Source organism: Carettochelys insculpta, chromosome 1 (genome assembly GCF_033958435.1).
Source record: "Carettochelys insculpta isolate YL-2023 chromosome 1, ASM3395843v1, whole genome shotgun sequence".
NCBI lineage: Eukaryota > Metazoa > Chordata > Testudines > Carettochelyidae > Carettochelys > Carettochelys insculpta.
This window is the reverse complement of record NC_134137.1, coordinates 361,145,009-361,172,560: the sequence shown is the minus strand read 5'-3', so window position 1 is coordinate 361,172,560 and position 27,552 is coordinate 361,145,009. Positions and strand designations below refer to the sequence as shown.

General features: G+C 45.7%; 1 protein-coding gene across 1 annotated transcript in view; it reads left to right on the top strand.

Moving 5' to 3' along the window:
• The window catches only part of PCLO (piccolo presynaptic cytomatrix protein), a 539,688-nt gene that overhangs the window by 407,402 nt on the left and 104,734 nt on the right, over nt 1-27,552 (top strand). The window contains exons 14-17 of the mRNA XM_074984167.1: nt 4,611-4,661; nt 5,777-5,907; nt 9,961-9,987; nt 20,678-20,771. Coding sequence (XP_074840268.1) covers nt 4,611-4,661; nt 5,777-5,907; nt 9,961-9,987; nt 20,678-20,771 — 303 coding nt within the window. The remainder of the gene's footprint in view (nt 1-4,610; nt 4,662-5,776; nt 5,908-9,960; nt 9,988-20,677; nt 20,772-27,552) is intronic.

Sequence of the window (27,552 nt, the reverse complement as noted above, 5' to 3'; positions counted from 1 at the left end):
ATGCATTGACAGTCCAAAAAGCAAGCAAGAGATTAGGCTGCATTAAGAACCTAGGAAATAATATAGAAAATATGATTAGGTCTTTATCTAAAATGGTGATTAGTCCTTAGCCTGCATATTTCATTTAGTTTTCATAACCTCCTCTTAAAATGAGTACTGTAAAAATAAAAAAGGTGAAACAGGGCAACTGAAGCAACTGGGGACAAGAAGATTCTTCGAAAATGACCAGGATTCATTTTAGCTATAACATAAGCAGATGCAACTGTACAAAAGTCAGTGCAGTTAGGTCAATTATGTCATCAGCATATTTGGCCCTTGGATTGTTTTGTGTGTAAAGAAGATGAATAAGAGGAGATATCATAGGAGCATAACATTTAAAAATATTTGAGAAACCCTGTAGTGGTCTGTGACAGGGGTTCATCCCCTGTCATTTGGAAAAGGTCACTGTGCCCTGATTGTCTGCCCATCTTTGGCCAGCAGCGGTCCATATAAGGCTCTGAGCCTTTAGAAAGACTGAGCAAACACCCACACAGCACCTTGCCGTGGGACAGGCAGAAAGGCCTCGCTTCCTGGTAGCAGGGCTGAGCAGTCAAACAGTATATAACCCTGGCCCTGGGGCAGGGTGGGACAGCAGTTAATAAAACTCAGCTCCCTTTTAGCAGGAGTGAGCAGTCCAACAGTACCAGTAGCTTGCCGTGGTGCAGTACAGAGTAGCGTGTACATAACCAAGGCAATGTGGTTTTGGAGAGGTAGAGGGCTACATCTCCGGAGTGAAGGGTACGGAGCAGAGGCCCATTGACTCCACTGCTCCCCAGCCCTGTGGCCCTACGAGTAGCTCACGCCAGTGTCCAGACTACAACACACTGAAATGGGTTCTGTGTCCCTGGTCTACTTCCTACCTCTATCTGCAGCAGAGTGGGGTCCCACTCAGGGTCATCTGGAAGGTTGGGCAGGTCGTTGTCTTCGAGGTAAATGGCAGTGGGCAGATCTGGAAAGTCAGGCATGTCACCGTCGTTGGGGTGAGGCACTGGTAGCAGATCTGCAGCCTCACGCAGATCCAGGACCTCTGGGTAGCTAGCAGCCAGCAGTCTCATAGACTTGGGCAGGTCCTGGACTTCGAAGTAGTGAGCTCGCAGTGAGCCAGAGGGCCCAGGTATTTCAGGGAACTCAGGGTAGCGGGCCAGCAGCAGGCCCAGATGCACCTCTGAAGTTTAGTCAGAACTGCTGGCTTGCCGATCTGGCCTGTCTGGCAGTCTGGTGCAGATTCTTCAGATGCTGCTCTCAGGAGCCCAGGCAGCAGCCTCCACTCAGGTTGGAGGCCACCCTTTTAATGAGCCCCAGGCCCCATCTCTGGCACTTCCTACCTCAGGTGTCACTCTCTGTGGGGCAGGGCGTAGATGCTCTGGGCCCACCCACCAAGGCCTCTGCGAGGCTTCCTTTACCTCTGTAACAGGGGAAGACCACTACACCTTTCTACAAGCACATTTATTATAATAAAAATACCTAGCCAGCTCTCAGAGCCTTTTACAAGGGAGGCATCATTACCCACGTTTTACAGATGGGAAAACAAGTTCATCTAGTAATCCAATGGAAGAGCAGAGGTTAGAATTCAGGTCTCTGGCATCCTTTTTAACAGTCTTATTTAACTGGTATTCTAATGAAATAACAGGGAGAAACACAATGAAATGTGTAGACACAAAATTTAGATGGATAACAGTCATTTGTTATTTAACACATAATTAATGTTATCATTGTCCTCCAGGGCAGTGACTCCAATCACTTCATACAATTCTAAAAAGGATTAGACATCTACCAGATGTGTGGCAGTAGTCTCTGCTGCTACACTAGCCATAGGAGAAAAATTGCCATGGTCAGCCTTCTCTATATTCTCCTAATGCACAACCATCTAGGACTGGTAGGATGTGTTTTCCCATGGCACTTCTTCATGTGACATTAATGGGGCAGGAGAGGATGCAATATTTCTCTACAACCAAAAGTCAAAGAATTCCTATGTTCTTATTAGAGATTTCCCTTAATTAAAACATTTGAATGCAGAGGGTGAGAGTGAGGTTGATCTCCAGTTCCTGTAGAATTTTCCAATATTGATTAGGTAGAAAACATTGGACCAGTTTGTTCCTATCCCTTATGCAGAAATAGGGAAGGAGCACAAAGAGGCTTTTCCTTCATCCTCGCCTTGGCTATTTGAATCAACCTGAGTGTGCTGCAGATGCAATTGCAGTCCTCATTTGAGCTAGTCAGGGAATCTACTTCTGTTTGGAGGAGATTTTCAATATTTCTAAATCTGGTTTCATTCTGATTCAAGATTTTCTGAAAAAGGAAGTGAAGCTTTAGTTTCTGGGCAGTCTGCATGGCTGGCTATCTGAGAGAGATGGTCTGCAGAAGCCATTGGTTCCTGAGTCTGAGGCAGTCTGCCTGGTGGGCTGGCTGGCTGGTGGGTATCCCAGAAGCCCAGGCTTCCAAGGAATCAAGAGCTTGGAATCTACGACTTCCCTAGATCTTCGCCCCCTCCCCTGCTGAGAAACTGGCAGGAAACTAGACAGAGTACAGTGAGAATCCTATCTGGTTCTTGGTGGCATTTCTACTGAAAGTGAGCCACTTCTGCAGAACATATAGGCATGGCTCAACATGAGTGCCAGCCCCTGCATGAGTTTTCACCTTGAGCTCTTCCTTTTCAATCCACTGGCAGATTTTCTCAGCTCCTTTGAGGATCACGTTAGCTGTGAACCATATTTTAATGCATGATCTTAACACAGCAAGAGGTATCATAATGACCTAGAATGCCCAACAAGTTTCAATTCACATCTGCAAATTAGGAGGAGGCCACTATTCTGAGCATTTGCTTACTGGGTGTAAGAACAGTGTCTGTCTTTGTTTGGAACTTTCATTTTCTGCTGCATCAACCGAGGAGTCAGATCTGGAGAAAATATACAAGTACTGAAAACTGTGCTGTAGAACACAATAGTCCTGGTTGCATTGGAAGAATGGAAGCAGCGCCAGGCTGGCTCAAGGGCACCATGATATGATGAAATAAGACATCAAACAAATGGTGTAATTTTTTCTTGAGGTGCAGAAACATAGTTATCTGAGTATTCTGTTGTCTTTATGAACACTCTGTAGAACTCAATAAGAAAGAACAAATGGGAAGAGGCAGGGATACACAAAGATTTGAAAAAAGGGACCAGAAGCTTAAATTTGATGTGAGTAGATGGGGACCCAATGGAGAGAATCAAAGAGTGAGTCACCTAAACAAATTGATGGGCAAGGAAGTTAATATTTATGAATCAATGAATGAATCATAAACAGAAACTGATTTGACATTGTCATGTCCATTTGAAAATTCACTCACTTTCATCCTCCATGATTATCTCAGAAATTGTGGGAAAATATTTGGCCTTCACCTGGCTGTGTCATCTCTTGAAAGTCCCTTTGGCCTTTGTTACACCTAAAAATTAGACTGACACAGTTCCATCACTCAGCAGTATAAAAAAAATTCATACCCTGCATGATAAAGTTAGGTCAACCTGTCTTCCGCAGTAGACACAGATAGGTTGATGGAAGAATTTTTCTGTAGACCTAGCTATTCACTTTTGGAGAGATGGGTTAACTACCTCTACATCTTCTATCAATTTCAGTGGCCAGGTCTGCACTAGGAGGTAAAATTAATTTTAGATACACAAACCCAGGTACGAGAATTGTGTAGCTGGAGTCATTGTATCTAAAATTGATTTTTGCCACCATCCACACAGCACAGGTTGATGAAACAAACTCTCCCATCAACTTCCCTTACTCTTCTCAATTGCCAGGAGCACTGGGGTCAAGAGTGGCACCAAGACCATTTGATTTAGTGCAAAATAGAACCCTGGAAGATAGACTGCCAGCAGGTCAATTTTTCCATAAGTGTAGATATAGACCCAGTTATCTACAGTACAACAGCTCTGCTGCTACAGTGTAGACATACCTTTAATCTCTGGGCTCCAGTTCCCTTCTGTACAATTAGGATGATGCAACTTTCTTTTCCTCTCAGATATTGTCTCTTTTACCTGTTTACACTCTAAACACTTTGCAGCTGAGACTGTTTCTTGCTTAGTTTTTGTAAAATGCTTAACATAAAGATCTCTGGCGTAGTCACAAAGGCTAGGTCTGCACTAGCCGTGGAAGATCGAATGCTTAGGTTCAATCTTCCATGGCACCGTTTCACGCATGCACAAAACGGTGCATTCTGGGATCAGTGTTGACCCTGGAACTCCTTGTGAGCCGCAAGGATTAAGGAATGTCAGTGAGAGGAGTGCTCCTGTCGGCATTCAGCAGAAGAGGAGCACCAATGTCGATTGCTGCAAAATCAATTTTAGGTTCGCAATTAGTGTACCTAAAATTGCGTAGCAGCTGTCGACATTCCCAGTAACCTAAAGTGCCAATGAAAATACTATAATGAATTAATTAATACTACTAGCCAGAATCTAAAGAAAGTGCCTTGCTAAGGTAAATGGTAGATAGAGCAATGTAAACAAAGCATTGTAGAGGTGTTCAGACTGAAAGATTATTATGTTTGATCTGTGTCTGTATGTTTTTGTTTTTTTTTCATCTGGCAGTCTGCTGAAGCAGCAAAATCCACATCCCATCCGATCACTGGAGAAATTCAGGTGAACAAATACAGAATTTATTGCTGCTGAATGTGTTTAAGTTTTGAGTGAGTTTTCAGCAGGGTAACTATTCTGTGTGATTTGGGCTGATTCTGCTGTACTTTGGTCACTAAAGCCAAAGATATGATGTGGGATTTAATGGGTAGATTTGGACCTCTGTCTCTATTATCATTGTGTGCAATACACGATCAATTCAACAGTAACGTGGGAATTGCTACAGCTCTGTAGCTGATTAACAAATAAATTGAACTTGATTAGAATCTGTAATCCTTGGGCACTCACTGCAGTTCACTTCAGAAGATCCAATGCTGAGTATGGATGTAAGCAAAGTTGTGAATCTTCAAAACAGTGGTGCAGTTTTTTTCCATGCAGTCCTGAGTAGCTGCATATATCTTATTTGAATTGACCTCTATAGAAATTTAAAAATAAAAAGTTCACAAAAGCCTGGAGATGAAAGTGTGCTAGGCATAGAAAAGGCTGCAGATGGGACTGCCTCCCTTTTCCAGGGGAGCTCCCATTTCAGAGTCATGTTACTCAAATGGGAGTCCCACTGATCACACAGTGAAGGTAGGCCTCCACAGAGTGGGTGAGCATCTAAGCTGATGGCTGGAAGTCCCTTCCATGGCTGCTAAGGAGCTAGGGAGAGCAGCAGGTAGAACCTTTAAAATTCTCTTCTAACTATACCTGCTCCCTTACTCCACTTCCTACAGTGGTTTAGAGAGCGAAGGGTCTGTGGCAAGACAGCCCAGAAGAACAGTGGGCTCTTTTGTTAGCTGTTTGCAGATATGGTGTAACCCCAGAGGCACTGAGACCACATACTAGGGAGAGTGAAGTCTCAGCTCTACAGCCTTGGTTGAGAGCCAGCTAGCCTTTAGCTCATGTGGTAGAGCACAGGGCTTTAGCCCCTATGCTTGCAGGTTCCATCCCTTCTGCTGACAACCCAGTTGTGTTGGCATTACATGGTATAAGCGGAGATGCTGATAATTTCTGGGAGGTGGGTGCAGAGTGGAGAAGAGAATAGTACCACCAAAGACATGGACTTTCGGGGCAATAGTAAACTATTTAGTAAGCAAAGGGGAAAAAATAATCTTCAAGTGTTTTAATGCCATCTCTAGCTTCAAATCAACTATGACAAGCATCTTGGCAATCTTATCATCCACATTCTTCAAGCAAGAAACCTGGTCCCACGAGACAACAACGGCTATTCTGATCCTTTTGTTAAAGTCTATCTACTTCCAGGGAGAGGGTAAGTGGTGCAAAAAATTCAGATTGAACTCTGTGGCTTGCCATTGGCTTTTGATGCTGGGGCTGAATAACAGAACTTGGACTGAAGTTTCAGAAAATCCATTTAGTATCAAACAGCACTGAGTATCTCATTATTTATTCTGTTAACAAAACATAGCAAGTAAAGGGCCTGATCCTTTATCCAGCAAAATCCAGGTGAGTTTTGTCATTGATTTCAGAGGTGTCCAAAGAAGGCCTGTAGAATTAATTTTTTTCTAAATATTTTAGGGAATGAAAGTCACACACCTGCACAAATTATGTCAAAATAACATTGTGGTCTGGTGAAACGCTCCAGATGCATGGAGTTCATAGTTCCTATTAGGAACATGTATTTAACTCAGTAGTTCTGTCTGTCTTTTCTATCTTATGTGTTTGAGAGAATGTAATGAAGGTCACTGCAAAGTGAGACTAAGGTGCAATTTTATCTTTAGATCACAAGTATTTCTTGAGTTTTTGTAATTTTGCCATGCTAATTCCACATAAAATAATCTCTGTGGCTGTTTGTACACATGACACTTTTTCCGAAAGTGGTGTGCTCATAAATGGTCCAAAAAATGCTAATGAGGCACGGATGTAAATTTCTGGCAACTCGTTAGCATATGGTCACATGCTTTGGAAGATTTCGGGAAGAAGGGGCTGACGGAAGGAGGATTTCCTTCTGGGAGATTCCCCCAAGGGCCGTGTTTTTACTAGCTTTTTTGGGGTCTGGAAGAGTTCCAGACTCCAAATCATGTGACCGTATTATAATGAAGGGCCAGAAATTTACATCCATGCCTCATTAGCATTTTTCGGGCCTTTTATTAGCATGCCACTCTCAGAAAAAACAGCATGTGTAGAAACGGCCTCTATGATTGGTTTTAAAGGTATACTGTACATTTTAAAAGAAGTGCTATTAGACTGAAAACATCCTTTTCATGGGAGCATATGAGAGTTAAAATATTTGATAGGTTGAAATGTGGAGTTCCCCACAGACATGTTTGTGTACCATTTTATAATTTTCTTCACAGATCATAACGATTCCTTTAAACTATTAGTACAATTGCAAATCTATAATCAATGTTCCTTTCAAAAGCATACTGCTGTCTGATAGACTGTAATAACTCTGTTTTTTAGGTCCTAAACTTGCAAGTAGGTACATATGCAAATAACAAGCAGTCCCACTGACTTAATTAGTGGAACTGATTAGCATAAAATTAAACACATGCATAAGAGCTTGCAGGAGCAGGGCCTTAATTTGCAGTGGTGCAATCTGCAGGGACCTGAATGTGGGCAATCAATTTAACAATTAGAGCCAGGAGCCTGGAACCAAAATCATATTCAGAATCTGCTTCTGAGCCAAACTTCAGAGCCAGAGTCCAGTTCCAAGCCAGAGTCTGATGCCAATCAAGGGTCAGAGTCAGGAGTCAAGGCAGAGATCCAAGCCACAGTTAAAATCGGGGTTACGGTGTAAGATCACAGGTCTGGAGTACGGCAGAAAAACAGGAACTGGGAACAAATGGAGGTCTGGGTTAAGAAGAGCATGAACAGATGAGACAGAAGACCTCAGAAGTCATACAAGCAGGCAGGATCCATCGTATCAGTAAACCAAGGATTCACCTAACTGCTCAGACAAGTTCCTTTGCCTCTGTCTGGTTTATGTAGTGCATCCCAGCCAATCAGTAAGGCTGAATATCTCCCTCAGTCAGGAAATTTGTGGACAGAGTCCTAGGTGAGCTAGATATTTACTAAGCCCCTTCTCCACTCCTTCAGATGAGTTGCTAATGTCTTTCATGTGAATAGTCCCATTGGCCCAAATAGAGTCTTAAACCTCAAACACATTAGTTAAAAGCATATAACTGAGCTATGTGCTTAGAAGATGGAAAAAGCTGTTGAATAATATTTGTTTATGGTCTTCTGGTCTGGCTAGGTTGTTTTTGTTTTTGTTTTATTTAAATCAAATTTTTATCATCCATTGGCCCATCACGTGGACTCATGCCTTTCAGTAGTTTGTACATAAGATTTTAAAATTAATGATTTTATGTAAAATACTTTTTCCAACAAACTTTTTCCAGCAACAGTTAGCTCTTCGGTGTGTGCACTAACATTTTTAACCAGTAGCTCCTAAAGTCCCCACATACACTAGCAAGTCCTTTCAGAAAATCAGGCCTTCTTCCGAAAGGGCAAGCAGAGCGTGCACTCACAAAATATGCTCTTTTGAATCCTTTTCTAAAGAATGTGGCACTTCTTCCGGAGGCCCTCTTCCTCTCCTTAATGAGGAAGAGCACCTTTTTCTAAAAGAATCTTTCAGAAAAATGCATGTGTAGATGCTCCATGGGCCCTTTGGTTGAAAGAGTGGTCCTCATCGTGCCCGATTTTTCGATCCCTGGCCCGCTCTTTCGAAAGAGCGGTGGTTGTGTGGATGCTCTCTCTCGAAAGAGCAGATTGCTCTTTTGGTCCTCTTTTTGTAAGTGGACAGTCTCTTCCGAATGAAGATCTTCTGCAAGATCATCTTTTGAAAGATCACTGTAGTGTAGACGCGGCCAAAGAGTCCTAGAAAGCAACTTAGTGTACATATGTGGCAACCACTTAATACATTTTAAAGATCTCAAAATTCTCTTGGACAAAATTGAGGGCAGTTGCTCCAGAGGCTCTGTGACAGTCATTCAAGCTATCAATCTCCTGTCTCAAACAACCTGTAGGTACAGATTAATGGCCCAATTCTGCAAACCCTTACTTTCCTATGTTCAGATAATGTGTATGGACTTTAATGGATTGATGGACTTCAATAGGTCCCAACTCTGCAAGCATGTGTGGACAGATCTGGCTTCATATATGTGAGCTATTTCCCCTGAGTATTTTCCCTTTGCTTTTGGCCACTATGGCTGGGTCCTGGAATGCTGGTCCCTCCTTCCTTCACTACCTCACAGCCCCCTATAATCAATATAGTTATATTTTAATTGCCTCCCTAGTTGCAACCATATAATTTATGGACACATCTTCAATAAACACCATAGCTGCGCCATGTAAGCAAACCACATAAATGTGCGCAGATATGCTAAAGCTCACAAGAAATATTGTTTTGCGCATACAGGTGGATTCATCTGCAGTTTGGCAAGTGTAACTCATAAGGCTTTTTTGAAAATTTGATACTTATTACCCAAATGTTCAACTTAGGGTATATTTCTGAACTATGATCCCAATTCAGCAAAGTACTTAACTACGTGTATTGCTAAAAGTATGTGAATTGTTTCATTGAATTCATGAATATTCTAAAATATCTTGCTGATTCAGCCTATAAAGGGTTCAGTCTTGCTTCCAGTGAAATTGATCATGAAACTCCTGTTGATTTCAGTGGGAACATGAGTAGGTACACAATGGCTAAAAAGGACAATTTATGATGGATACACAGTGAGTCGTTGTGTATGGTGACATCAGCAGTTCCATTTTATGTGAAAACTGATTTTTTATTACTTGTACCTGTTGTCACCATGATAAGTGTTTATGTGGATGTAATGGGGACAAAGGAAGGAGAGGGGCATTATGCCCCTGATTCTGTAGACATAGGACTTTTTGTTAGACTTAGGTCCAACTGACAAAGTTCTGACCTGAATTCAGATCTGGTCTCAACCAGTGACAAAGTTCTGAGGCATTTATATTTCCCCTGTGGTTTGGGCCCATATCTAGTTCAAACTGTGATTAATATTATGATTCTCAATGGGACATTTAGCTTTTGGGATTTTTGTACACATCGCTGACAATTAAGGTGTAGAGATGCTCAGAGATTACATTACTTTTATCTGCATACTAATGTGTTCACTGCTTGCTATTAAGTATCTTTCCTTTTGATGTAGCTCAATCCACATCAAAAATGTATTCTTGTTAATGTCTCTTTTCTGTGATTCTGAAGCTAGAAACTGCTCATGTATTATTCACATGTTCTGTCTTTCAATTCTGTCTATTCCCATTTTCTCTCATGCTGCTTCTCCTACGTTCCCATCTCTATTTATTACACTGCCTCCTCACTGGGTCCATGCAGACAAGTCATGGTTGTCCAGAATGCAAGGTAGAGTGACTTTTCTTTCAATTTTATTCTTTGGAGCATGCGTCAAATTGTGATTATTTTATGTATGTACCAGTAGATTTTCCTTGAGTCCTGATGACCTCTAAATCCAGCAAACAAAAATGATTTGCTGTTCATATCTAATCAATATGATTTTCAGGGGGAAAGAAATGTTGTGGTACCTTGGTGCAGTAACCTTTAAGATCAAACTCTGCACTCCCCATTTAAAACTTACACAGAATCAATGGAAACATTGTTCGCTCAGGTACTGCGTAAATTGGCCCTTACTCCTTCATACTTGTGATTAACTGCAAACTTGTCACATTTTCAGCAGAGATTACTCCTGAGAGACATAGAGGCTGACATTATTTGGAAATGACCCAATCCTACATGTCTTTCAAATTATTGTACACCTTATACACAGCTTTGCACTGAAACTAAATTACATTATAGAGTAGTTTACTAGATGGATTTATAGCTTTCTGGCAAAAATCCACATATAAATGGCAGTGTGAAGTCAATAATTGAAATGTTATTTGTTAGAATTAACAGTGCTGAGTTTTGGACTACAGGTATAAAACAGATGAAATGCCAAACTTCTGCTGTCAAATGCACCGGTCTCAATCCAGAACAGAGCTGGAAGGAATTGGATTTTCTTTTTTGTTGGAAATTCCATGATCTTGAAATTGTTTCTATTCCAAAATGGAATGAAAACAAATAAAAATGAAATAGTCCTACGAAGCAAAGTACCCAAACAAAATCCATTTCAGATTTGTCAATCTATTTTATTTGGATAAAATATAAACATTTCATTGACATTTTGACCTTAAAAAAATTTTAAATATTTTATGGAAAAACAATCAATTTTGTTTTGAAAAGTAATTTGTAAATGAAAAATTGAAATAGTCCACTCCAAAAATATCAGAACACTTTGTCTGAGATTTGGGAGAGTGGATGAGTGTCTTAAAGATAATTTCACTGAAATTGACACTTGTCAATTCAGAGGAAAATGGCAGATTTGTCAAAACACACCTTGTTTTGACTAAGTTTCTGACCATCTCCAATCCAGAGTAACATCAGATACAAATCAGCCTTCTAACCTCACATTTACTTAAAAAGGAAAATGTAAGCAGACCAATAGATGGCATTTTCAATGGACAAATTCTGCTATCTTAAATAATTATTATTTCATAATTAATATAATTATAAAATTAATGTATTCAAATGTTAATTTTAATATATAAGAATTGTGTAATATTTCCTTTATTCTAAAAGGAATGTGTTGTGTTACTGCATGTAGCAGCAATACAAAAGAGAAAGTCCAGAAAAATGACAGAGAAAAGCAAAAGCCTGTATTTGTGTTTCTTCCACATATGGCATATTCTGTGAGTTTCAAGTATGAACTCCATTAGGAGGAAACTAGCTTTAATAAGTGTTGTATTAAAGCATCACCATCTGTTAATCACAGGCAAAGGGAATAGTTGTAATCTAGTGGGACAGTTCCAATGTGTTTGCCTGGTCTTTTTAACATTGCACCATCCTTTCACTGACATTCTGCTTTGGAGGGGCTTTTCTAGATGTAGTCTGGGTTTTTTTCTTTTCAGTTTCTTCCTGTGCAACATACTCGGTCCCTTTTGCAACAGCACATCAGTCCAGATTCTGCTACCTCAGCTATAATACTGGAATAAGTCATGGTTAGCCTTAGGGAAAATGATGCCCTGGATGATCTTATATTTTGGCACCCCTGGCCTGGGCACTGACTCCCTTCACCATGGTATCTACAGGCTCCCCCACCCCTCTTTCCTCTGCCTCTGATGGGCTTCTTATCTATTACCTGACCCCCATGTGCTCTCCAGGCTTCTCACCCCTATTACACTCAGGGCCCACCACCTTCCCTCAGTGCTTCATTTGTCAAATGAAATTGGTGCCAGGCTCAGCCCCAGGGAGTCTTGGCACAAATGTATCACTGGTTGGGCATCTCAGAAATTCCCTGTCTGTGCAGCTTGGCTTGGTACCCAGTGCTCAGCTCTGAACGCAGGCTGCTTTAGTAGCTGCACAGAGTAGCTGCTCTCTGACTAGTCAGGCAAGGTTGCACAGAAAGGGAATTTTTCAGCCTGGGCCTTCCCTAGTTATGTACCTCATGACCATTGCGCCTGCAGAGGAAGGGAAGGGGGACTCAAGGGCTGGGTCATTGTCTGCCCCTCCCCACTAGGCTGGCAGCTCCAGGCAGTGTCATCTGTTTCCCCCCGGCCCCCCAGCCCTGCTTCCCCTGCCTGGCTGACCAAGATCTCCAGCCCCAGGATTGCCCACATGGACTCCTGCTCTGGCAACCCAGGCCCACCAGCTTGCAGCACTCAAATGATGCTTCTTACCCTGATCACAGCATTCAGTACAGTCATATCCTGTTGCCCACCCCTAAACCAGATTCTGCAGTATCTTCGTGGACTTCATGGGAATTTCACCAGATGTACAGTGGCTTTGAACAGAGTTCCCTCTAATTTTTAATATCCATGGACAGAATAAATTTTGTTATGTGCACCAAAGCACATGTGGATAGGCACCACTATAGAAACACATGCTGCCATGTGGGCGGCTGTGGGCACTCTGGTAATCAGCTGGATGGCACCTGAATCTCTCCTGGGTGGTCACCCAAGCAGTCAGCTTACAGTGAACAGTGGTTTTGAGGAGCCCAGCGTCTGACCTGTGGTTTCTGCCAGCTGCAGTAATGCTGATACTCCAAGAAGCTGTATCTCACCCATGACAGAAAAGCTTCAGTGTTGCAGCCTTGCAGTAGGAGAACTGACCCAGAAGGGTTTTCTTTGGCACAAGCCAGACTGTCTTGTGCTTGGAAATTACCTGAGTAGGGGACTGAAAAATTCCATTATCTTTCCCTCTGTCCTGATAATCTCATTTTCTTGGATGGGTAGATTGTGGGGAAGAGGCCGAGTCCTCTATCCACTTAAAAAAAAAATCCTTCTCCTGAAACCAGTACATCCCCTGAGTGACACAGCTAGATCTGACCATGTCCCAGGGCCTCTGCACTATCTTTAAGCTTCTGTGTCCCACACTGCCCCACCGCTGCCCCTGCCCCTGCCTTCCAACTTGGGCAAGGGGCATATGGATGAGTTAATTCTTACAAGACAGCATTAAATTGATCAGAAGAAGAGATACACAGTTGAGAAGCGTGAGGTCAGAGAGATGCTCACCTCAGTCCTGTCCCCTCTCTGCTTAGCCTATCTCCAGATGTTCAGAAACAGCTTAAGAAAGGTCTTGGAAGAGGCTTGGGATCAGGGGAAAGAGGCAGGAGGGACATAATGCCACTGGACTTCTTAATAGGATAGTCATAAATATTGAAGTAGAATAGGATTAGTCATCAGACCCCTTCTACTTCCCAGGGAGATTTGGTCTGTGGTGGCTGTTTTTACCTTCTTTTTTTTTTCTAAGAATATAAAGTAATAAGCTGTGGGGTGAATTCTTCTCAATATACACTCATCTCCCCAGAATCCCTCCTGTGATTCTTTTACTAATACATGAAGGTCATACAAAGAGGTCCCTTTTCAACAGACATCAATACTCCAAGGCTGTCAGGCACAATCACATTGTGCACAGCTTCTACTTTCTTCTCGTAAGAGGAAGTGGAAAGATACTCTGCTTTGCAAACCACAATGCCCTGTATATTTTTGAGTAAACTGGTGTACATCATATTTTGAAGGAACATGAATGAGACTGTGTGGAACGACTCAGTGTGGGAGGCAGAAGAGCTGCAATCCCAGTCATTATAATGTATCACAAAGAATTGAATATCTGAGGGAAGAGAGGCAGAAGAGGGATTTCATATTCCTGTCACCGTGATCACAAATGCCTTGTTATTCCTAAGCAGACTTCACATGTGCTGTATGTTTCTCATTGATTGGGATATATAAGCCGCATCTACACGTGCACGCTACTTCGAAGTAGCGGTGCCAACTTCGAAATAGTGCCCGTCACAGCTACACATGTTGGGCGCTATTTGAAGTTAACATAGACATTAGGCGGCGAGACGTCGAAGTCACTAACCCCATGAGGGGATGGGAATAGCACCCTACTTCGACGTTCAATGTGGAAGTAGGGAACGTGTAATCATTGCGCGTCCTGCAACATCAAAATTGCGGGGTCCTCCATGGCGGCCATCAGCTGAGGGGTTGAGAGACGCTCTCTCCAGCCCCTGAGCTCAATGGTGGCCGCGTGGAGTGGCTCCTTAAAGCTCCCTGCCCCCTCCCTTCCTGTGCAGGAAGCTGAGAGAATGTGCAGGCGGCAGCCCAGACACACGGCCAGCCTGCACGTCCCTCAGCCAGCTACAGACACCCACCCGGCTGTGATGGCCGCATGGCAGCGCCCCCAGAGGACCCCCCCAAGGGGAGCCAGGGCTCCCAGCCCAGCAGCCAGGCGGGGAAGCGGCAGCAGGGCCCTCCTGGATGGAGGCCGAGCTTCGGGACCTGCTGGGGCTCTGGAGCGAGGAGGAGGTGCTCCAGGTAATGGGGAGCAAGAGGTGGAACGCGGATGCATTCGTTCAGCTGGCCGAGGGCCTGGCCACCCGGGGTCACCCTGCCCGCACTCCGGATCATGTCTGGAGTAAAGTGAAGGAGCTGCGGCAGGGTTACACCCGGGCCCGGGATGCGGCCAGCCGATCTGGGGCCACTCCCATCACTTGCCCCTTTTACAGGGAGCTCAGGGACATCCTGGGCCCCCGGCACACCTCCACCCCTCCAGCCACTCTTGATACCTCGGCTGAGGAGCCCCAGCAGGCCCCCAGAGGCGGAGTCTGCCCTGGAGGCAAGCCCCGCACCCCAGGGCCCCCCCCAGGAGCCCACCCCCGGGGCACCGGAGGAGGAGGAGAGGGACTCCTCCTCCAGTGATGCCGACCTCCACATCGTCCTCCCATCCAGGAGCTCCAGCCGGGTGTCCGCCCCCGGGGTGTCCCCTGACCGTGGGAGTGGACCATCAGGTATGTACCCCCCCCGGGGCACACCCCTGGGGTTGAGGGGCGGGGGTAATAGATATGACCAGGGCCCTCCACATGCCCAGATGACCATGGCCCCAAGGACAGCAGTGACATGTCCCTCAGAAGAGTGCATCAGCCCCTGCCCCCTCCCCCAGCACGACAGTGCCATGCCCCATCCCCGGGGCTGGGGGGAGCGGAACCTCTAGGGTCCCCTGGGGGGAGGGATGGGACACGCAGCAGCAGCAGTAGCAGCAGCAGCATGTGATGGAGTGGGGGGAGTGCAAATGCGAGACTCAGGCTAGGTATGAGAAACAAGCTGAATAGCTCCCAGTGGCTAAGGATGATCCTGGGGCTACAACTGGCAGGTTACACCTCTGCCCTGAACAAAGAAGAGGGAGGAGCCGAGCTAGGTTTGAATCGGGTGGCAGTTAGAGGCTAGGGGAAGGGAGAGCTAGAAGGCAGCCAGCCTGAGGAGGGGGAAAGCTACACCCCAGAGGGGCACCCTCGGGGTCTTCTCCCCAGGACGGGTTGGAAGGACCATCTCTGACTGCAGCACTGTCGCTTCTGTGAGAAACTGGGCATCTGTTGCCTAATAAACCTCCCTGTTGTACCTGCTGAGTGAGAGTCACTCCTGCCAGCAGACGGGGTGCAGTGCAGGGGGACCCCTGAACCCCATCACAGCAGCTTCTCCCGGGGACGGGGATGGGAAACCTGCAGCAGAGGGGTGGGGGGACAAGGGCCACGGCTCGGGGCCCACGCTAACGGCTGTCTCCACTCTTCTTCCCCGCCTCCTGTGTTCCGCAGCTGCACCATCGGAAGGACCGGAGAGCGCCGGCAAGGTGTCAGTGGTCCCAGAAAGCCCTCCGGGGCCATCACTCCAGGCCAGCCCCTCGGCGGAGGACCGACCAGCCCCACGGCAGGGAAGACGATGGACCCAGCACCAGCAGCCGACCGCAACGGACCCCCAGCTGCTGGCCCTCCACCGTCAGCAACTGGAGGTCGCCGAGCAGCGGCTGCGGGTGGAGGAACGCCGCCTCCAGCTGCCGGAGCGGGCGCTGGCCTGGCGCCAGGAGGCATGGGGGGCCTACATGCGGACCCTCAACCGCATCGCAGACTCCCTGGTCCCCCAGGCTGCGCCGGCCACCTCAGCACCCGCCCTGCCTGCTCCACTTGCTGCTCCACCCGCTGCTCCACCCGCTGCTCCAGCCGCTGCACCGTCCACTGTCGCACCACCACCCACCACCGAGGGCCATTCCGCCGAGGGGGACCTGGGCCAGCTGACACTCGCCGGCCATATCTCCCGGTCCTCCCGGCCGCCAGCCAGCCCCGGCCAGGGCTGCGGCCGAGGCGGGGATCCCGGCCGCCCACCCCCAGCGCTGGACTGTAGGGGCGTGGGGCCCAGGACGTGGGCCCCCCCTCCCCCTTTGTGTATATTCCCCCCAGTTTATTGTTATTTTGTTGTAAATAGTTTGTATATTTGACCCGTTACTATGCTGATCCTTACCCCCCCATGTAAATAGTTCTCCCCTTCCTTGTCTTCCCCTTTCATGTTATCCCTATTTTTATAATGTATATATATTTATCAGTTAGATTTCCCCTGTACATAGTTAGTTTGACTTGTTTGTAATATTAATAATAGTAATAATAATAAGAGTTCTAGTGAAGATGTTTGAGTTGACAAACAACTGTCTGCTTTTATTTTTACAAGAAAAGTGGGGGGGTGTGCTCTTGGGTGCTCTGTGGTGTGGGCGTAGGGGCAGGGAGTGTTGTGGAGGATGTGGGGGGGTGAAGTGGGGGGCCTGCCAGCGTTCACCCCACGGCCTCATTGAACTGGGCCCGCAGAGCCTCCCGGACCCGGGTCCCTTCGGGGTCCACCTGGTGACTGGGGGCAGTGGGTGGCTGCACATCGGCCCTGCCGGCCTCCACAGCCCAGCCCTGAATGAAAGCCTCCCCCTTGCTCTCCACCAGGTTGTGTAGGGCGCTGCTCACACCCACAATCTGGGGGATGTTGGTGGGGCCCGCATCAAGGCGGGTGAGGAGACACCTCCAGCGCCCTTAGAGGTGGCCAAATGTGCGCTCCACCACCTGGTGCGCGTGGTTCAGGCGCTGGTTGAAGCGCTCCTGGCTGACAGACAGATGGCCTGTGTACGGGTGCATGAGCCAGGGCCGAAGGGGGTATGCCACATCTGCGATGACGCAGAGGGGCATGGTGGTGTTCCCCACAGGGATCTCCCGCTGGGGGATGTAGGTCCCCGCCTCCAGCCGGCGGCACAGGCCCGAGTTCTGGAAAACCCGGGTGTCATGGGTGCTGCCAGGCCAGCCCACATAAATGTCCAGGAAACGGCCCCAGCTGTCCACCAAGGCCTGGAGGACCACTGAGTGGTAGCCCTTCCTGTTTATGTAGTGTCCTCCACTGTGTTCCGGGGCATGGATGGAGATGTGAGTCCCATCCAGAGCCCCGAAGCAATTGGGGAAGCCCAGGGTGGCAAAGCCCGTGATGGTGGCATCCGGGTCCCCAAGCTTCATGAGCCTGTTGAGGAGCATGGCGTTGATGGCGCGGACGACCTGCAGGGGAAGCACATGGGAGAGCACCAATGATGGGTGTGCAGGGTGTGTGTGGCCCTCCCCTGCCAGGGCCTCCCTCCCCTCCCCTGCCAGGGCTGCCTCTCCCCCCTCCCCCTGTGGGTCCTCTTACCTCCATGAGGACAGCCCCGACGGTGGCCTTGCCGACGCCAAACTGCTGGCCCACGGATCGGTAGCTGTCTGGAGTGGCCAGCTTCCAGACAGCGATGCCGACCCATTTCTCGACGCTGAGGGCACGCCGCATGGCGGTGTCCTGGTGCCTCAGTGCGGGGGTGAGCCACTGGCATAGCTCCAGAAATGTCTGCCGGCTCATCCGAAAGTTCTGGAACCAGCGGTCGTCGTCCCACTCTCCGAGCACCAGCCGCTCCCACCAGTCAGTGCTCATGGGGTAGCTCCACAGCCGGCGGCATGTGCGGCGGGAGGGGCGGCGGGGTGCTGCAGGGTTGGGGGTTGAGTCCTCCTCCCCTGCGGGCAGCTCCTCCTCTGTGGCAAGGAGGTGCTCAGCTGCCTCCTGCATGGCATCGAGCAGGGCGAATAGTGGTCCTGCAGGGGCAACTGTGTGGACCTCTGGCTGCTGCTGCTGCTGCTGCTGGGGGTCCATGACTGCGTCGCTCGAGGTGTGCGTGCCTATGGCTCTGCAGACCATGTGCTGTGCAGGCTGCGTGTGTCTGGGAGGGGCCCTTTAAGGGAGCAGCTAGCTGTTGCCCAGGAAGCGCTAGTCCGCCCTGTGACCCTGTCTGCGGCTGTTCCTGGCACCCTTATTTCAATGTGTGCTACTTTGGCGTGTAGACGTTCCCTTGCAGCGCCTATTTCGATCTGGTGCTGTGCAACGTCGACGTTGAACATCGACGTTGCCAGCCCTGGAGGACGTGTAGACATTATTCATCAAAATAGCCTATTTCGATGTAGCTACATCGAAATAAGCTACTTCGATGTAGCGTTCACGTGTAGATGTTAGCAGAGAGAGGCAGATGAGGGCCTTTGGACCTTTCTGGAAAATATGTATCGAGAAAATCATGCATGTGAAAATAGAATAGAGCTTGTCAGAAAATTGTAAGTAGTTTCTGTGGAAAAAATAACCTGCATATTTCCAAAACTTTGTGCAGAACTGATTTCAGGATGACCATTCGTATAGTGTAATGTACTCTTTGACATGAGCAAGAGTATCAGGCATGGACACTGACTCCCATCACCCTGTTATCTACAGGCTACCCCCTCCTCTACTGCCTCTGACAGGCTTCTCCCCTATTGCCCTGACACCCATGGGCTACGTCTACACGTGCAGCCAACATCGAAATAGCTTATTTCGATGTTGCGACATCGAAATAGTCTATTTCAATGAATAACGTCTACACGTCCTCCAGGGCCAGCAACGTCGATGTTCAACTTCGACGTTGCTCAGCCCAACATCGAAATAGGCGCAGCGAGGGAACGTCTACACGTCAAAGTAGCACACATCGAAATAGGGATGCCAGGCACAGCTGCAGACAGGGTCACAGGGCGGACTCAACAGCCAGCCGCTCCCTTAAAGGGCCCCTCCCAGACACAGTTGCACTAAACAACACAAGATACACAGAGCTGACAACTGGTTGCAGACCCTGTGCCTGCAGCATAGATCCCCAGCTGCTGCAGAAGCAGCCAGAAGCCCTGGGCTAAGGGCTGCTGCCCACGGTGACCATAGAGCCCCGCAGGGGCTGGAGAGAGCATCTCTCAACCCCCCAGCTGATGGCCGCCATGGAGGACCCAGCAATTTCGACGTTGCGGGACGCGGATCGTCTACACTGTCCCTACTTCGACGTTGAACGTCGAAGTAGGGCGCTATTCCTATCTCCTCATGAGGTTAGCGGCTTCGACGTCTCGCCTCCTAACGTTGAAGTTAACTTCGAAATAGCGCCCGACACGTGTAGACGTGACAGGTGCTATTTCGAAGTTGGTGCCGCTACTTCAAAGTAGCGTGCACGTGTAGACACAGCCATGGACTCTCCAGGCTCTGTTCCACTGTGTCCAAAGCTACGTTTATGCAAGTAGTCAAAATGTGGCAATCTGTATTGGTTTTCACTCCCTTGGAACCACAGCAGAAGGTGGTATTTGCCAAAAGAAACTGGACAAATCCAGCTGTGAAGTATTACTTTTCCTCTTTCAACGTGGTCTTCCACATAAGGAAGAGCTATCAAATAGCAGATAAATCAATCTTCCAGTTTTCAATTGTTCCTTTACATTAGGGTCATGTTTAAACGTAGTAAAAGAGCAGTTAACTTATATTTTATCAACAGATGTTTGCACTTTAAATCTATTTGAGTTCTGAGAATTCTATACATTTTTGCCATTTTCATAGGTAACCCCATGGCATCTTGTCCATTAAGATTTGTATTAAATTAAAATTTGTATGCGAGTAGATCTAACATCAGGGCTTGTAGTGCTTAGGGAACCCATAATGTATGAAAGGTGAGTGCATTACTTGATCCACATACAGTAACTGCTAAGTATAATTGAGTATATTTCTGCTCCTTTTTAATGCAGCTAATTCAGCCAAACCTCTTATGCTTGCCTGTTGATAAAAACAAGCTTGATGCATTTTTATGCTTGGTCTCCCTACAGTTAGAGGCAAAACCAGAGAAACAGATCAATATGAAGTTAGTGTTTCCATCATTAACAGTATTTCAGTGTACAATGCCTTTCCTTTAAAGTGCCTATGAGATGAGACTCCTGTAATCAAAGAACACAAAATAAAAATGAAATGGATTAAGCCTACCTAAATGTGCTACCAGAAAGATGTTCTCTGGGAAAGGAAAATCTTACCATTTACTGTTGTAATTAGAGACCTACTCTAAAGAGGCAGAAATTATTTATAACTTAAAAAAAAAACTTGTATTTCCTGAGGCAGGAGGTTGAACAGTTTTCTTGTAGGCATGCTGAGCTTTCAGACGGCTCATAAGGTGAGCTCTGTGAAGACAGCATCATCGAAGCTGAGAAATGCAGTTAAAGAAGGGTAGTTCTCATTGTACTTTCATAGCACAGAGTCGTTGCATTTGGGGGTTATTTTCTATTTCTATGAACTATATTCTGCACAAGAGTGGAAGGAAACAAAAGAGGACTAATGTATTGTTCCCTTCCTTTGTTCAAATTCAGTGCTGAGTACAAGCGGAGGACTAAATATGTGCAGAAAAGCTTGAATCCCGAGTGGAATCAGACGGTCATTTATAAAAATATCTCCATGGAGCAGGTGCGTGACTATTAGCACTGTCCACTGTGATTTTCTGTTCTGTCTGTTATTTGTGTGGCCAGTGACTGTCATTGTGGAATCAAATTGAAGAGAAGCATGAATAATTTCCTGCCCTTTAATGGAGTTCACGCCTTCTACAGATGCAGTTGAGCATTGTTGCCAGGGATTTACTTGTCCATTAAATTCATATAAATACTTCCCAACAGTATTTTTTTTAAACTTAGGAATGTACCATATTCAGTCTACTATCAGCTGTTCAAAAAAACCTACATGTCCTTGATCTCTGTAAGTGCTATTTGCATATAGACGCCATTTAAAATCACACCGGGTGAACACTGCTATGCTGCACTATCAATAATCTTCGGGTATTTTTCAGGGATATAGTACAGTAAACTTTCTTTTAACCAGTATTCATTAACTGGTACACTCAGATAACCGGCACTGCCACCAGATGCTCTTCCTAGTGCCTGGGTTTCCTCTTCCATGGGGGCTATACTGCTGGGAGCTGCTTAACCCCAGTGGAGACAGGTGGCTAACCCCAACTCACCCATGCATCAGCACAGAGTTAACCCTGGCAGGGAGTGCCTCAAAACGGGTGGCTGGAGCATGGTGAACCAGCCGCCCCTGACTCTCCTCTGCCCCCCCAATGCTGCAGCCCAGGACAGGGCCTAAGCTGGTGGACGTGGTGCTCTGGGGTCAGGGCTGCCCAGGGAAGAGAGCATTGCTATAGCGCTGACCCCAGAAAGCAAACATTATCTGGAATATTTGAATATCTGACGACCTCCTGGTCCCAAGGCTGATGGATATGGAAAGTTTACTGCATAAGTAAGTTCAGCAAGCAGACTTAACACCTGTTTGCTTGTTTCCCAAGTGATGTTGTCTTTGTCCCACTCTCAGGAGTGGCTCATGCCTCTGAGTGCTAACCTCAGACAAACTGTCAACAAGCAGCAGTTGGGCTGCAGGTTTATAATTAGAGTTCACCAACCCAGAAACAATTGTGATCCCTGAAGCTCTGTACCTGTCCTACCATGGAGTCGTAGAGCATAGGCAACACATGGCAGGTGCGTATAGGGGTCCCATACACACTCCCAGTGTCACCCTTCCAGCCTGCATTCACCGCAAGCACCACTTCTAATGAGCGCAGGGGCCTCACATTACTCTTAGGCTGCACCACTCCACTGCCCCACATGCACCATAAGCAGTGGGCAGGGGTGGAGCAGGCCATGGGTAGGGCAGGGAGGGGCATGGGCAGGGAACAGGTGAGGCATGGGTGAGGAGGGACAGGAGGGTGAGGGGCATGGTGGGGAAGGGATGAGGCATGAGCTGGGAGGAGCCAGAGCAGGGAGGGAGAGAGTCAGTGGCAGCAATCCCCTCACTGGTTGCCTCTGTCACAGAGAGTCCCGTTGCCACCCAGGCGAGCTGGACTTTGTGATAGATGGTTGCTTTACAGCAAAAATCATGACAGTATTCAGGTCAGTCCCATCCCCCAAGGATCAGTCAGGGGTGACTGCTGAGGGAGGGATATGGGAGCACTAGCCATGTGACCCCCCCCAACAAGGTTCCTCCACATTCTATCTGTAGCCTGGGCAGGCTCAGGAATGACCCCCACTCCACCCAAGGCCCGGCCCTGCCCTGCCTCTTCCCTATTTCAAAATAGTTAAAGGTTGAACTTCTCTACTCTAGGACCTCTCTTGTCCTGCAAACTCTGTAATTTGGCATGATTTCAGTTGGCCAGATGACCATTTATCATTGGTTTGGCTAAGTTTCCTGTGGTCCCGTAAAGTTTGTTTACAGCCACTCATCCTAGCTCTCAGTGTTCTGTGATGTTATTTTGCTGTAATTTTCCCCAACTGTCTTCTAAGAGCCCAGTAAACAGTGGGAAGTGTTAGTAATGTGCTAAAAAATATTGACCACCCATCGTCTGGCAAATTCTCTCATCTGGCACCAGTCAGGTTCCAAAGGTGCCAGATGAGAGAGGTCAACCTATATTTTGAAATAGGGTTTCAGAATAAGTGGTATGTGTGCAGACTATTTTATTTCAAACCAGCTAAGTGCAAACTGCTGTGTAGGCATAGCCATAGATATAAATCCAGAATCTACACTAACAGTTCTACACCCAGGTAAGACAGACTGATTCATTGTTATGCATTTGTCAGAATTCAGCAAGGCTTCCAGGCTTTAGCATTAGTTGGCATCTGCTGACATCAAAGTCATCTTTTCAGACAGCCTAGTTAGGTGATGACACAAGCGTATCTTCCATTCTGACTGCATGGCAACTAGTATGGCTAAGCTGTACCTGTTCAGTCTCAGGATTGTAACTCAGAGACTCAGTCTTTTGGGGTAGTTCCAGACCTTTAAGGCTGCCTCCAGGATCCCAGCACTCAGCGGTGCCCAAGCTGCCGCCATGGCAATTCTGAGTAAGTGATTTTGAATTAGCTAGAGGGAGTAAGTCAAGACATAGGGCACGTCTAAAATGCAGAAACAAGACAATTTCCTCCCTTTGACAGTCGTCCAGTTTCACTCATATTACAGGTTCTGTTGTTTTCCATATTCAGATAAAAGACATATGGAATGTATCTGTTTTCAAACATAGTAGTGTGTGCCTTGAGGATGGACTTAGATAACTGAGATGACCATTTTAGGGCTTTTATTTCTCAAGAGTAGATTCTCAGAAGCTTGCTCCTGCTTGCTATTGGTCATTCTCTAAATTTAATATCGAGTTCTGAAATCAAAGGTAGAGCCCTTTAACACAGCAGTGTGTTGAGAGTGAGACAGAGGTTTTGTCCTTCTAAAAAAACCAATAAAATAAGGACCTCCTTCCTGGTTTAAATTGAAGAAGTATGGATTAAATTATGGATTTAAATTGGTTTAAATCCAAGAATTATGGATTAATGGACCCAGACAGAGTATTTGTTTTCCAGCATGTGGATCCAGCAGCATTTCCTTAATGTTCCTTTATTTCTCAATGTTTCACAGCCATCTGATCCTTTGGTACTTTTAAATATCTTCAGCCTGTAAAGCTTGCTGCATCAGAATGTCCAGATATTTCCTGCTGCCTTGATGTGGTCCTTCAGCCTGACCTACAGCCCTCAAAAGTAACCTCTCTGTTTCAAACTTAATTAGTCATTTTTCTCTTTCAGTGATGACAGTGTGGATTAGGGGATTAGGTTTTGTATAGAACAGCGCTAAGCAGGCTGGAGAGTGGCCTGTGTGGCTCACAGAATTGATAAATGGTAGAGCTCCGTGTCTGTCCTGGAGGTCACAGAACTCATGGGTTCTGTGGCTTTCTGCAAACTCCATGACTTCTGCTTCAGCCAGCGTGACTGATCCCAGTGCCACTCAAGACCAGCTGCTCACTTGGCTCCGAGAACAACGACATCAGATGCTGCTTTGGCCTCCCCCAGAAGTGATCCTGAGGCAGACAGTGCAGCAGTAGTCCATGGCCCTGGGCAACAGTCTCCAGGGGGAGCAGCTGGAGTCCCCATCCCAGACACTGCTCCTTGGGCAGCCAGACATATCATTCCCAGCAGCTAGTGCTGCTGGTTCAGGGCTTCCCCAGTTACACCCTCCCACCCCCGTGCGCACACACTGCAGCAGCACTCCTTCTGATTCTCCCTCTAAGAGTTAGTCAACTTTCTTTTTAGTACTGGCGGGCCTTGATTGTGAATTTTTGGTTAGTGCCCATGAGCCCATTACTTTTATTATAAATACTTGTGCATAAATCACTGCCTCATAATTGGCTACGAGGTCTTTTACTGCCAAGACTATGGACTTAAACACAGCTCAAGTATCACTTCCAGGGTTTGTGTAAACTTAGTGTTATTGTTTCATACCTTGGGGGTTTGGATTAGTTTGGCATTTCAAACTAATCCAAAAGTCAAAAGTGAAATTCAGCCAGATCCATTGCCTGTTTTTACTGTGAAGATATGGGACATGAAAGGGCAAGTTTGCTATGGCTGCAACACAACCTAAACCTCTCCCGTTCACTTAAAGATGTATGTAAATCTTAACAAACTTTCTAGATCATACAGACCGATTTTCAGGTTGCAAGTGGTTTGGTTCAGGTTCTCCAGGTCTAATTCAGCAGTAACTGAACTTCAGAAAATTTATTTAGTGATCTTAAATGAGCTTATGATCTCAACAAAAGCCTAGCAGACAGTCACCTTTATCTTAGCCACTCTAACCACAGGCCCTAATTGGCAAAGTAATAGTCAAAAGTTTGCTATTCGGAACTCATGCACTGAGTGGTTAAGGTATAGACACCAGTCCACTGGGCTATTTTCAAAGAAGTTAAAATGTGACAAAAAAGAATTTTTAATTTTTGATTCTTTGTTTCAATGGAAGTTCTGGGCAAAAATTTCAGAATGAACAGTTTATTCAGGGGAAAATGCAGTTTTATTAGAACTTTTAGCAAATTTGACACAAATTGTTTCTTCCATTCACAAAATAGCCAGAAGAAGAATTGCTGTTGGTGCTTCTATCCTTCCCTTGGACAACCTTTCTCCTAGCAAATAAGGGTACTTACCTGGAATACCAGTGACACAGACTTGAATCCTCAGTCTAGAACAGGCCTGAAACAGACTTATTTGATCCAAGTAAAATACATACAGACACACATATATCTAGATCAGCTTCTGTTTGATCCAAGCTGTGTTTTGTTTTAATGTTTCAAAAATATCACCCAAACAAAAATCAGTTATTCACCCAGCTCTATTTTAAAACAGCACTCATCAACTTGGTACCTGAGTGCCTGACGAAGTGGGTCTTTGCCCACAAAAGCTTATGTTCCAAAACATCTCTTAGTCTATAAGGTGCCACAGGACTTCTTGTTTTTCCAGTAATATAGTAAGAGAAGTACATGAAAGAGATGTGACTAATATCTATTATACATGGTTTCTTCTTTCATCATCTCCCCAAGGGAGAAACATATGCCATAAAATATTAGTTTGAAAGGGACTTTCTTTTCACACCTCTCTCCAGACAGCAAAGTGAAATACCTTGCCAAGGTACCAAATAGTGCCATAGTCTCTCTGTGTTGAATCTTTCCTGGTTTTTGTGATTCCAGTTGTTTCAAGGACACAAAAATAAGCAAACGTATACTACAGTTCGCAGAATTTTCCTCAGCCCCTACTGTTCATAATGTCTGAACACATAGCCAACATGGATTGATATTTCACTAGAGTAGACAAGTTTGAATATTTGATAATGACTTTAGACAGAAGTGTAGGAAGATAAATATGCTGGTATCAGAACAGATGTTCTGATTTGGATCACAAATTGAAATGAATCAATAATGTGATGGAATTCCAAATATAGCTAATATAATTCAGTGATGTATTACCAGTGACTGCTTTACCTGGCACTAGTGGGCCATCAGCTGGAATCAGAGCTAGCACTTAAATTGTTCAGGGCTGTTGCCTCAGGCCCCACACTTCGGAGCGTCCGATGCTTCTGGGCAATGCAGGACTAGCAGCAGTGCAACCAGCCTTGCTCTGTCCCTCCTTCTGATTCAGAGCAATGTGGGTCCTGGGAGGCATTGGTTTGTCAGCAGCGTGAACAACCTTGCTCCATTCACTGATTGTCTTCAAATATTGTGAGGGTCTGTTACAAAAAGGACAGTGATTAATTGTTCTCCATATCAACTCACAATAGGACAAAAAAGGTGGTAAGATTATTATGTGGCAAGTGAGACACAGATATTAGGAAAAGCTTTCTATCTATAAGGGCAGTTAAATTCTGGAATAGGCTTCCAATGGGAGCTAGTAGAATTCCCATCATTGGATGGATTAAAGAACAGGTCAAACAAACACCTGTCAGGGATGGTCAAGATTTACTTTTTCTTTCCTCAGTACGTCAGGGCATTGGACTGGATGGCCTCTCAATGCTCTTTGAATATATGATCAAAGGCATGCAGTCCTTCTAATGTCGCTGTCTGGATTAAACATTGGCGGGTTAAACAATTTTTCATTTTTCTCCTTCATGAGGTAGCAGAAATTCAACTGAAAAGAATTATGAGACACACAGTTGAAAGAAATGGACTTTTTTCAAGACCATAATGGCTAATTTCACAATGTAGCAACAGTTTAGCAGTTAACTTGAAAAAATAAATGAACCCAATTATTTATTTCGTAATTTAAATTTTTGGAAGGAATAATGTTGGGGATATTTTCCAGGTTCTAGATACACATTACAAACACTGCTATGGCATAGCCAGTGCAAGACCCCTTTCTTTGGATAAGCGGAAGATGGAATGATAAGATCAAAGGATTTGGCATTAAAAGTTCAGAGTTTTACTCCTACCTTTACCATTGATGCAGTGAATGATATTGGGCAAATCAAAAACCAATGGCTGCCAATATTTCCGATCAGTATAAAGTGGATGCCAATATTTCCTTACATTACAGGAGTTTTGTGAGGCTCAGTTCTTTGATTGTAAAGCACCTATGCTTCACAGAGTGATATTAATATATAATAGATTTATTTTGAAAGCATATAGTTTACAAAGACATTTAATTAACTTAGGAACATAAGAAAATTTTCAAAAGCAACTTAGGCACTTTGTAACATAAATATCATTGAAAGTCACTTAATGTCCTGAATTCATTAGTAACAATTGAAAATTTAGGTATCTAAATCATTTAGGGTCTTTTGAAAATGTTATCCAAACGCACTTCCTGCTCCCATGTAACAAGAGTCCTTTATAACATATAAAATTATTATTCAGTATTAATTATTCTGCACCATGCATCCTGGCGTAAATTACTACTCTGATCTTCCACAA